Genomic DNA, 12,602 nt, shown 5'->3' with positions numbered 1-12,602 from the left:
AATGACTTATAAAATGCTATAAATACAAAGAATTAAAACGTGCTAGAGGAAGAAGAGGAGGGACATGTCGAAGTTGATGGTGCTTTAGTTGTAAATTCAAATATTGTTACCCATATTTGTAAAGTATAAATATTGTTAATGAAATCATTAGTGGGTGCAAACAAACTTTACTGTCATCATGCATAAACATCATGCATAAAAATGTTTATGCCAAACATTTATACACTTGTGGGTCCCAAAAGGGTGCTTCGGCATTCAAACTTTAACTATTATTTATTGTTATGGATGAATTCAATAGTTTTGGGGGTTTTCAGCACATCCTGTATATTAGAATGTTTACCTGTTTTTCGCCGTCTTTTTTGTCAAGTTCAGTTGTGTTCATTCGAAAGCGGTCGAAGTGGCGGACCATTTGCTCCGGTCAGCCGGTTTAAATGAGAATTTTGCTGGTGGTAATTTTGCTGGCTAATTCCACTCAGGAAAATTCTCCTTTGGATCGGACAGAACAGGAAAGTTTCCTTTGTATAAACGCCGCCTGAGAACTCACCGACAAAGGAAATTTTCCTGTCCGTCCCGATCCAAAGGAGATTTTTCCTAAGTGGAAATCAGCCCAAGAATGACGTAAAATTTTGGATCAGTGGCGTAGTCAGTGGGGGGGGGACAGGGGGGTCAACATCTCCCGCCTCCCGTACCTCCTCTTCTGCCTCCCGTACCTTTTTGCGAATTGTCTCCCGCCTCCCGCCCATTTTCTATTAACTTGGCTATGTTGCTATATTAAGCTGTCCTATGTAATTTTGCTCATGACTGGCATCGAGTTTCAGTTTAACAGCTAATACGCCGAAATTTTGTGGCAATTTTGCAACCTATTGATTTTGTAATATCACGTTTTGTAGTTTTCTCTTGTCAGAAGGACAATTACTAGCACCGCCACGCTTGGCCGCTTTGTTGTATCAGTTATAATATACTGTAACTCCGAATGGAATCTTAATCTTAAAGGGAAAACTCGAAAACGTGATGTTCAACACCATTCAAATTTCTTTGATATTGCCAAAGAATTTCCTTGAAATGAGACGCAATTTCTTTGAAATTTCCTTGATTAACTGAAGTACTATTGGACACTATTCGTCAGTACTCATCAATACGTATATAGAGCAAGACAGTCATACATTTTTGGCGCAACTCTTAAAATGAAAGTACACGAGAATTTTGAAAGCTCTGAAATGGACTAAAATGTAAAATTCTAGAGTTATAAAATTGTTCTCAACGGCTGGGTTTCAGTCACGTGGTACATTTAGACCATTTAGCGCTTGGTGGTCGACTCCAAAAGACCAAAAGGAAACACAGTTACCAGAGCAAGTTAATTTTTCATTGTAAATCCTAATGACTTGCTCATAGACTGCAAAACAGTTTTTTTATACAAAAAATCTTCAAAACAATTCAGTACAATTTAGTTACTCTAAAATTCCTTAGATTTCCTTGATTCATTTTTGGCCCTTTTCCCCTCCTTGAAACTCCTTTTTTCGGTCAAAATATGTTAAAAAGGAAATTTCCTTCAATGTGGAAACACGCCGACAGAACTCCAACCACCTGCGGATTTAGGCGACTTAAGCCGAATGCCATTTATAGACATTAAAAAGGACTAAAAAATGCCTCCGATGACTGTCATGACTGACAATAAAGTTTAATACCAGTTAAAATAGTAAATAGTCAATATTGTTTGGTTCTGATTTTTGATAGTTTGCTTAAAAAGGGACTAAAAAGTCATTTTAAAAAAACTTAACGTCCCTCATTCTTCTCCCGCCTCCCGCCCTCGCATGACTCCCGCATCCCGCCCCGTCTCCTCCCGCTTCCCGCCCACCTCCCGCCCTTATTCTCCCGGGTTCCCGCCCCCCTGTCCCCCCCCACTAGTCAGCCTGACGATTTAGTCCTGCTGTGCAAATTTCATGTTATTATCATTCATTTGTTTAGAAATTCACTGTTTTTACAGTCAATGAACATCAAAATATTAGCATAGCGGGACTAAATTGTCAGACTGGCTACGCCATTCCTTTGGACTATACGACTTCTGGTAGCTTCTGGGTCTGCATGTCATGTTGGGGTATTTGTCCAAATATCGCGTAAGTGTCGCCGTTTCAACTGTTAAATTAGTTTCTCTTCTCGCTTTTATTAGGTCCTCTTGTCCTCGAACGACTCTATATGGGTATAGGTCTTAACTATTTTGACTTGCTTCGTTTAGCCTCATAATATTTAGCGGATTGTTTGGATTATTCTTACAATTTTATCAGTTTCTCTACTAGCTGTCGCCATATTGTGTTTCGAGCTATCATATCCAATTAATCCAACGCTAGCCATGCACCCTAAGTATGTGATAAAGATCTTTTTGTATTCCACGAAAAGATGTTAAACGAACAAATTTGCATTCAAATTATTGTCCTGGAACTTATCATCTTAACACTTTTCTCGCTTTTGTTAGGTCCTTTGGTCCTCGAACGACTCTATGGGTATAGGTCTTTACTATTTTGACTTGCTTCGTTTAGCCTCATAATATTTAGCCCCATATTGTGTTTCGAGCTATCATATCCGATTAATCCAACGCTAGCCAACGCTAGCCATGCACCCTAAGTGTGCATGTGATTAAGATCTTTTTGTATTCCACGAAAAGATGTTAAACGAACAAATTTGCATTCAAATTATTGCCCTGATGATTGCAATATGGCAGCAAACTATTACCGTTATGGAAAAGCATTTAAAGTATACTTGTCACTGAATAAGAATTAAGTGCTCGATTCTGCACTGTATTTACGTGCAGTACTAATAGTAACGAAAGAAGCGTTTAAACGTTCTGTTTACATGAAGTCAAGAGTAATTAGTCGTGGTAAAGATAAAAAATACACCCAGACTGTAGTTCAGACATCACTAAGCAGGGACCGAGGTGTTTTTGCTACTCCATTCCTGTGGGCAACGACTTCTGGTAGATTCTGGGTCTGTCATGTTGGGGTATTTCTCCAAATATCGCGTAAGTGTCGACGTTTCAACTGTTAAATTAGTTTCTTTTGGTTTGAAATAGTCCTTTTTTGTCTGTAACATATATTTTAATAAGTATTGATAAACAAATACATTTGACTCCCAATATAAATCTCAATCATGTCCGCCAGTTCATCTGAACGATAACTGAATAATAGTCAACCAATCGCATGTCGCGAATAACATATTGGCGGGAACTTATCATTGGTTCCGTAAGTTGATAAATCGCACATAAACTGGATATTGTGTATCGTATTAATATTTTATTTACAAGTAAAACAATTCGATCTAAAATAAGATAAATAATATATAAAGACTAAATTTAAAATCCAGTTATTTATAAAGTATAAATGCGCCTAGAATATGAATATGTAATTACATGTTAGATCTAGATTACTCACTTCTGTGGCAATATCCAGGGCTTAAACTGTTTCCGTATAACTTCTCCGTATAACTTCTCCGTATAATAAATTCCTGATTCTGGTTAGCAATATTCCCAATTTCACATTTTAAAAACAGATTAGATCCTTTCACAAACGCATGTCCACATCTGACTATACTATCCTTGCGCTTATTCACACGTGCGTGCCTATAACAGTGTCATATGACTAAAATGTCTATCAATATATTACGCAGTCCTTATTGGCTGACAATTATAAATGTTTAATACATATTAATGTTAATGAATCAGTGTTCACTGCTCGTTCATCGAAACAATCATCTTAACACTTTTCTCGCTTTTGTTAGGTCCTTTTGTCCTCGAACGACTCTATGGGTATAGATCTTTAGCTACTATTTTGACTGGCTTCGTTTAGCCTCATAATATTTAGCGGATTGTTTGGATTATTCTTACAATTTTATCAGTTTCTCTACTAGCTGTCGCCATATTGTGTTTCGAGCTATCATATCTGATTAATCCAACTACAATTAGTAGCTATCTTAGATCTCTTAAAAGGACTGTTCTTTATATAACAGTTTTCCATATAGTTTTATGTGGTTTTAATAAAGGATTTTTCAAATAAAGTTTGGAATGCATGAATAGATGTAACTGGAGTGCTTCTTGCTCGCTGGAAAATTTTCTAAGGAGTTGTATCACTGCATGCATGGAACGGGGGGAACATTGATTGTTTACTGCGGGACACTTTCATTGTTATATACAAATGGCGTGTATTTTTTAAAGCTTGTCCAAAGAGTTTGGGAATAAAATATTCCTGGCTACATTATAAGGGCTAGTTCACACTTGTCCTAAGAATTTGGGATTCCCTTTGTTTGAGGTCGCTGCATGGTGCGCAAGATCCTTTATCTATCCTACTATTCCGTTCCAGAATTTTGTTAGTTTCGGAATAAGTTTTTAGGTGCATAAATTTTTAAATGAGCATAAAACATTACATACTCAAAACTCGACAACTTGGGTCTTTTGGTGTTGTAGATTACAGACTGAGATTAATAGAACCTATTCCAAATACATCCTTAATGTAGAGAAGGCATAAAAATGCTTGAATGTTTTGTTATTTTTTTAACAGGCTATAATTTGATCGACACTGAAAGCTATACACATTTTACTGGCATTGTTCAAATAAGTAGTAAATGGCACTTGTTTAGTTAAAAATGTATTTCCGGTTTAAAATAATAAATTAGAATAAATGCTGAAAAGTGCAAAAAAAAATGTAAAATGTAAAATTTTCATGCACTGAATTGCTTTTGTTTTAAAGTAGATATGAGCATTTTTATGAGGGCTGTAAAAACAGTGTTTGAATGACTTTTGATCAGTACTGCATCTCAGTTCCAAAACAAATCCGAGCTCGCCGACGCTAGCCATACACCCTAAACAATTGCACCACTTTAGGTATTTTAGTTATTCAGTTAATAAAAATTGGTCCAATAAAATGTAAATGTATCTGATCATGAGGTAACCAGTTTTAAATTGTTACTGTTTTTACGGTGTTGTTTTACTACAAACTATATACAATTTAAAATACTCAATTTCAAAGCATTTTATCTCCTATTATTTGAGGGGACTAAAAATAGTTTACCAGGGACTCAAAAAGTAGACAATTAGAAATTTATAATACGTTAGTCATAAGTTTAAGTGCATTATTGACGTCAAAAATTCGACAAGCACGATATATTAACGTCTTCTGGATTTAGACTCCACCGGCAAAGTATTTCCGGATCGATTTTTATTTATACTTGTCTCGGACTGATTTTAAGATTAATTTCACAAAAGATTGGGGGGGGGGTCACAACCTCCAAAAGCCCCTAATGTGTGCACAAACAACATTTACATACTAGGAGACATTATTTCCTAACATTTTCATTATAGAGTTTCAGAAGGAATCGCATTCTGCTGAAAATGCTACGGCGATCTATTTTCCCTCTTGCATTCATCTTCACGTGCATACCTTTATTTCTGTTTTACCAATTTGTACTATTCAATACACGTGTTTTCCCAAAGACCTTTAAACCTGTTGTCCCGACAACACCAGCGCCATCCCTTCCACTACCAAACTTAACTTTAGATGCACAAAATGCGTTTTATGGAACTGGTTGCCGAGAGAATCAATACCGCAAGAAGTTGCAGATAATTCTACGAGAGTGGGGTGAACTAGTAGAACGCAGAAATATTACTCAATATTTCATTTGTTTTGGTTCATATTTGGGCTCTGTTCGTAACGGTGATCTTATTCCGTATGATTCTGATGTGGATGTTTGCATGTTTCGCCGTGAGTTTTGGAAACTCATTCCCGAGGAGGCAAAGTATCCAGTCAATCTTAAAGATGGACAAATCCATCTTCTCCTTCATCGACATTCACCACATCCGGCATCAAATACACCCCGTAAAGATTGCAAAGGCGACGTGGTTCGACGTGTTACTGATACGTGCGCAGTACTTGATCCCCACGGAAGAATGTATTTTGGTGCTCGCATCTATTTGGATGTATTCATGATCGAAGATTATGGTATGCAACTCTGGGATGAATACAGGGACGTTATGCATGATCGGGATGCAATATTGCCTGTAAAGCCCTGTACATTCCTAGGCCTCGATACAAAATGTCCTAACAGCACGGAAAAGTATCTGAGCGCGTATTATGGGAAGAATTATATGAGACCACGACTTAGGTGCAAGAGGGGAAGGTGGAAATAGAATATAATCAAGTTGAACTATTTAAAAATATTTTTGAATAGAGTTTCTGTATACAATTTCAGTATACAATTTATACTATTTGATTATAGTTTGCTGGTAGTCTTAAATAGGCGTACGAGACGTGGTGGGACAGGGGAGAGGGAAACTGGAGTAGGAATATTTGAAAAGCTATTTGCATGTATAGTGCATGTGCTTTGAATACCATGTAAAGGGTTGGATAAATGATTGGATAAAACTTGCATAATACTGACCAAGCGACTAAATTATGATCTAGATAACAAGAAGGCAATAAATTACCACTGACAATTAGTATAATTGCCAAGTTTTGGATGCAAAATGTCGAGTAGTACAAATACGGCCATGCGAAGTAGGCAATTTTTGTTTACATTTGTATTACGGAGTGTGTAACCAAATGTTCCGTACTTCACAATATTTTGTACCCACACTTGGCAATTTTGCTAAGTTTTGAATGCCGTTTTTTTTACCATTTCCCTCTCTTTTTGTCGCCTAAATCATATAGGTTGGTCTATTATGCATAAGGTTCATTGCGCTGATTCCGTAGGATCTGTTGAAGAAATTGCTGCATGATTTAAGCAAGAAAGTATAATTTCAGAAGAGTAATGAAATGAATATGTTGGCTACATTAATATACTGATTATCTGCATGTTGTTAGCTAATATTGTTTTAATGGAGACTTGCTATGAAATTAGAGCCAATGAATAGGAATGAATAGATCTGCTGAATATTACGTGAGTAACGTGACGCTTGTTGACAAGCCTTCTAGTGCTTAATCCGACCCAAATATAATAATTCAACTTAGTCACTTCACTTGACAAAATGACAAAACACAGGGCGTAATAGGCGTGATATACATATTATTAATTAAACAGACTGCTATTTCTTTAACGCATTATTCATTCTTCTTATTATTACAGCATTTGCTGGTCATTTAAGTGAAAACGAAAATCATTAGATTCAATTTCAATTACGCGTTGCTTATGTTCAATAGAAAGAACTTACATTCAACAGTACTAGTAGGTATAATCAATAAAAACACCTAATTATGTATTCCAGTTAGTGAAAATCGATAGCACGAAACGAGTCTCAATAGCATTATTCAAAACTCATTTACGATTATTGCACAAACAATACAGTTAAACCAAAATACATTTAGGTACACAAAATAGTCATTAAAACGCCGTTCCACATAAATTATGTTGATATTATCTATTTTTTCTATCAATGATTTTTACACACAACATGACCCGTTCTATAACTCTGATTTAACTCTGTTTTGTTCTCTTGCTAAACATTTGGGTAAGTATCTTTGCATTAGTCTGTTCCAAGCAACACATTTTGCAACTGTGATGGAGGGAATACAGTATTCATTCCATGCAAAATTTTCATTGCAAGTTATTCTTGATCATGCATTAGGCATTATTTGATGATATTTTTAGTTTATTTAACCCAAGCACGATGTTCAGAAAATTCCGAGAAGCTGCATGGCTAAAATGTAAATTAGACTGCGTTTACACTAATCCGGATCGGTCTGAAAACGGTGCAAAAAAGTATCAAAACGGGGTTGCGTTTACAAAGCACAGGAGCGCATTTGTTCGAAAACGTCACCTTTGCTGTAGCGACACGACCACACTTTCTAAACTTGGTCGAACGAAAACGGAGCGCTACGTGGCGTTGTGTAAACACTACCTCGTTAATATTTCACCACGCAGATTTTTCCCACGAGGCATATTTACTTTACTGCTAAAGGACGTATATTTTATTATTGATTGACGGAAATACAACCGCTTAAATTAATATTGCTGAAGGTCAGAAATAAATGTCGAAATGATATTGAACTGACTTTTGCGTTCTCTAGTGCATAACATGTATACAAAGTCAATTTCTTAGGTATAGTGGTTCGTTTACTGCTCATTTTCAGTTAGGGTTAGGCATGTAGGCCAGGTAGAGAGGAAATTGAAAAAAGCAGTAAGAAACAAGTAGAACACGCCGGATTCGGAGCATCAATGAATAGGAAGCAAAGTTGATTCAACTAAACACGTGACATAAGACATGGCTACATTCAGTCCATTTTCTTGGTCGAATTTGTTGGGTTTAAAATTTTCTACAAAATGATTGTCTTCTACTTTCTTTCTACAAAATGAAATCTTCTACAAGAGGATTTGAGCCTGAAAATTTACATTTTGAGAACATTGAAGGTCATACTTTTGAGTGTCGATTGATGCGAGTACAACCCATTGCTGAAGGAAGAAGTGACTGGTGTCGAAATGATAAATGTTTTGAACAGACTTTTGCGTACGGCAGAACTGCCAAGACTACAGTGAGAGAAAAACAAACATATATCGCAATTCATTGTTATTGTTATCAGGTATCTTTGTATTCAGAATTGTATAATGCTTGACTTGTACGTTTGCCTTTGTTAGCACTCTCGAATTTATAGAATGAATCTCAAAATTTTGCTTCGTTTTGATCGTTCGTCTCAATTAATATACGTGCATGTTAATGACATTTTTATTCCGTGTTTTCTAGTTTTATTTAACACGTTGCTTTAAGTTTTATCATGGCCGTCTTCTGGACATTTTTGGCAACCTTTCTGGTAAGAGGGTATTGGAGAGTATATCATCAATATATAATCGGTTAAATAAGTTATTTAATAACAACGGCGTAGAAAGCGGGTGTAATCATGCATGGGGAAATGTTTTAAAATGTATACTGAGTATTTGAAATGTATGTAGTTGTAGTAACACAAGTACCTGTGCTCTGAGGATGGGGGAAATTCATCTATAAACGACATTATAAATATATGCAAACATTTTAGGCAGCTATCGAAATCATATAATAGTGTGCGTAAATTCAAAACGTACCATAATTGTATATATAGGTAGTATTGAGTAAGACGCGAGAAAGAGCGTTTGAAATATGATAAAACACGAGTTTAAGTCTTTTGAATTACGCATTACGCTGATAACCAACGCCCCGCATTGTGGTCGTAATTAGGATGAAACGTTGTATCAAGAATACTAATAACCACGCCCATCACACGTGACTTCTTATCGTTGATTTCGTATGCTAGATATAAAATAACATAAAGTATTGAGTTAAGAAAAGCTCGCAAAACACTCGCCTTCGGCTCGTGTTTCGCACACTTTTCTTACTCTCGCAACATTCCCGCGTGTTTGAATCAGACCATCCAAACACGGAAACCTTCAAACCATTAAGTAATTGTGTTATAAAATGTCAACGACACGGCCTGAATTTAAATTTAAATTATTTAATTTCCGTGTTTGGATGGCCTGATCCAAACGCGGACTTCGACCAATCAGAACACGCGTTATATACATGTTATTTTATAATACATTAAATAAATTTAGTTTGCAAACTGCGTGGTTAGTGCAAGAAATTACGGAGAACGAACCTTCCAGAAAATTAATGCGGTACGTGGGAAAAACGTTGATCATATTCCATTAATGTAAGAATAATTGCATGGATTACCAGCTCTTCAGTTAAATATAATTAACTCGTATGGGGAAAAAAAAGAGATAGGATATGGCAGAAATAAAATATTAGACATAGCGCGGTTATGGTTGGGGTTACGAGTATGTTTTCCAGGAAGCGTTCCGAAGTTATTGTGCATGTATAAATGAAGCCTGGAATAGCTAATAATTAGGTAAACAACAACACCATCAGATCTAACGTAATTCTTCTACTATTTACTTTTATTCTGTTACTTTCTATAGAACGACGAGAGCGGTGATATCGCTAAGTACAGAGTTGAAAAAGATGAAAACACTTTGGAGCGACGAGGTTTTCGCAGATCGGGATGTGAGTACTTGTCGGGAAATAGAGTAAAATTTTAAAATTTTGTCAAATCATGTTCAAATGATTGGCAGCTTTAAATTGCTTGGTGTCCTTAATTAGTAGGTTATTGCTGCAACTGTTATATATATGTATATATATACAGTCGTTATCAAAAAGGCTTTATTTCGCTCATTTTTGTCTTGTTTCTTTATTATTATCAATATTGTTAACCTTACTATTATATTTATGAAATTTTTAACAAAGAATTTCACTGATTTCCCATGAAATTAACGTATGCAGTAAAATCACGTGACTGATATTTACGTATTTATGTATATTTCAATATGACAACCTTTTTGATAACGACTGTATATATATATATATATATGTATGTTAGTATACGCTAAATTATTACAAAATATTTCCCTTTTTTGTCTCATTAGGTCAGATGGGTACCACTGGTCAGGGATGCTGGCCTAATTTATGTGGTAGTAAAACCTACCATCTCCATTTTCCACAACCTTTTTCTAAAAAGCCTTCTGTTAGCGTGTCATTTTCTACCCTTGATGTCGACAAAAACTACAACATTCGTGTGTCCTGTTATGCTAAGGATATAACAACGACCAGCTTTAACGTCAGGTTTTCAACCTGGTCTACCACAAGGATCTATGGCGTAGGCATTTCTTGGATTGCTTGTGTCTAATGAAAAATATTCCATTTGTCAATAACTGTTCGACGTATAATTTGTACTTGACTATCAGTAGGTTGATCATGCAGTTGTGGTCTTGTGGATGTAGTAGTCTGCGTTATAACTATACCTAAGTTGTGTGCACAGTGAGTGTAAAGCGTTTTCCAAATAAAGAACGTAATAAATATAGTTGGATGTGTCTGTTAAAAGATAGGATTTGCATGGATTTAGAAGCCTAGAGTGGCGGGAAATAATCTATACTTGAACTAACATGGCACCAATATTGCGCTAAAATTCTTCACAGACTGTTCTATTTTGGTAAATATTTTCCCCTCAGTTGTTAGATGACAAAAGTTGCAGCTAAAATGCGAAAGCACGGTTGTTTAGAGATTGGCTCACAAAAAGTTGCAATTAATCAAATCTGGGGTTAACATATTGGGGTTTTCTGTTATTTTAATGTCACAGTTTATTGTACTCCGGGTGAAAAGAACAGCTGTTACCTACCTGAAAGTAAACTAACTACATTAAACCTCGTTAAAGAAGCTCATCCTCACCAAAACTACCAGTCCAGGATAACAATTCCTGATTACGGGCATCTTGATTGCATTTATGGAAAAGATGCAGTTCATGATGTATTTTCTCACATAAAGGAATCACTGGAACAATATGTAGAAGAATACTGAAGAAACTCTAGAACAACATATCTTAAACTCTATAAACCAAGTTCTTTTTAATAAGGCAAGTAAATTTCGGTTGATAATCGATCCAGTATTAATTATTTTAATGGAATCATGTCTAGTTTGTATTTTAGAAGATAATCAATATAATCAATCCACACCATGATCTACTATTAGGGAGATTTAGCACGAGGACGTGAACGTCAAATACGACGTGAAAATGGCGAGTAAATGGCGTGGCATGTCCATATTTGGGCACATCACGCCATTTATTCGCCATTTTCACGTCGTCTTTGACGTTCACGTCCTCGTGCTAAATCTCCCTATTATCGATAAGTAAACTCGGAGGATGGTGTACGTAGTAGACTCTTTATGCTAAATGAGACAGTAAAGTTGTTATTCATGGTAATCCTAGCTATAGACGCTATATAGTAGAGATATGAACCCGTGTTCTAATAGGAACACACAATGACTAAAGTTAAAAGAAGTTAAAAGCTGATTCGGAGTCCAGGTGGAACAACATCGGAAGAATTTTGCAACAACATCGGAAGAATTTTGCACCAACATTGGAAGAATTTTGCAACAACATCGGAAGAATTTTGCAACAACATCGGAAGAATTTTGCAACAACATCGGAGGAAGTTTGGTATTCAGCGGCTCCATGTTGCGTGCTGTTGTGTTAAACGGGGTATGATTTCCGTGCTGAATTGTATAGTCTTGATACGTTTGTCACAAAAACAACTGATATACACAATGAATCACACATTTTCAGTCTCTAATAATGCGTGATATCTTAAGGACGTAATTAGTTTTTCATATCTCAAATGACGCACAACTATACAAAAGGTAATTATAATAACTTGTAGGTACACCACGTAAGTATTAAATACTGCAAAGCTTTCGGTCCGTTAACCCGGACCTTCATCAGTGCAATTACTTGAATACACGTTTGCGCGTCACTTAAATATCATGTTAGTCGTGATTAGTTTGCTCGCGCTATTAATTAAACCGTTTCATTTAATTAAGTTCTAATCAATGCGCGCGCCCTAGACAAGTATTTGACTAAGAGACACCGAAAAGAGCACGCCACGTACTATTAAGTGGCTTTCCCTCTTGGACGATAGTTTGATGTTTATAAATTTCAATAGATTCTCTCATTTTACGAGAGACAGTAAACTTATCGTTTGCTAAAATGGTAGCATCGTTTTAATGGTAGTATCATTTTAGCAAACGATAAGTTTACTGTCTCTCG

At 36.0% G+C, this 12,602-nt stretch overlaps 1 protein-coding gene across 1 annotated transcript; it reads left to right on the top strand.

Annotated features, from left to right (window-relative positions):
• Positions 1-8,468: 8,468 nt before the first annotated feature.
• Positions 8,469-10,844, top strand: LOC114519150. The gene is made up of 5 exons (XM_028539226.1): positions 8,469-8,555; positions 8,717-8,783; positions 9,559-9,621; positions 9,925-10,009; positions 10,429-10,844. Exons 2-5 carry the CDS (start codon positions 8,748-8,750, stop codon positions 10,686-10,688), a joined length of 444 nt encoding a protein of 147 aa, XP_028395027.1. The 5' UTR covers positions 8,469-8,555; positions 8,717-8,747; the 3' UTR covers positions 10,689-10,844.
• The last annotated feature ends 1,758 nt before the right edge of the window (positions 10,845-12,602 follow it).

The sequence above is a fragment of the Dendronephthya gigantea genome, unplaced genomic scaffold (assembly GCF_004324835.1).
Source record: "Dendronephthya gigantea isolate DGI-Jeju-01 unplaced genomic scaffold, DenGig_1.0 000012F, whole genome shotgun sequence".
Classification (NCBI taxonomy): domain Eukaryota; kingdom Metazoa; phylum Cnidaria; class Anthozoa; order Malacalcyonacea; family Nephtheidae; genus Dendronephthya; species Dendronephthya gigantea.
Note: the sequence above shows the minus strand (reverse complement) of the source record. Positions and strands in the feature narration are given on the sequence as shown.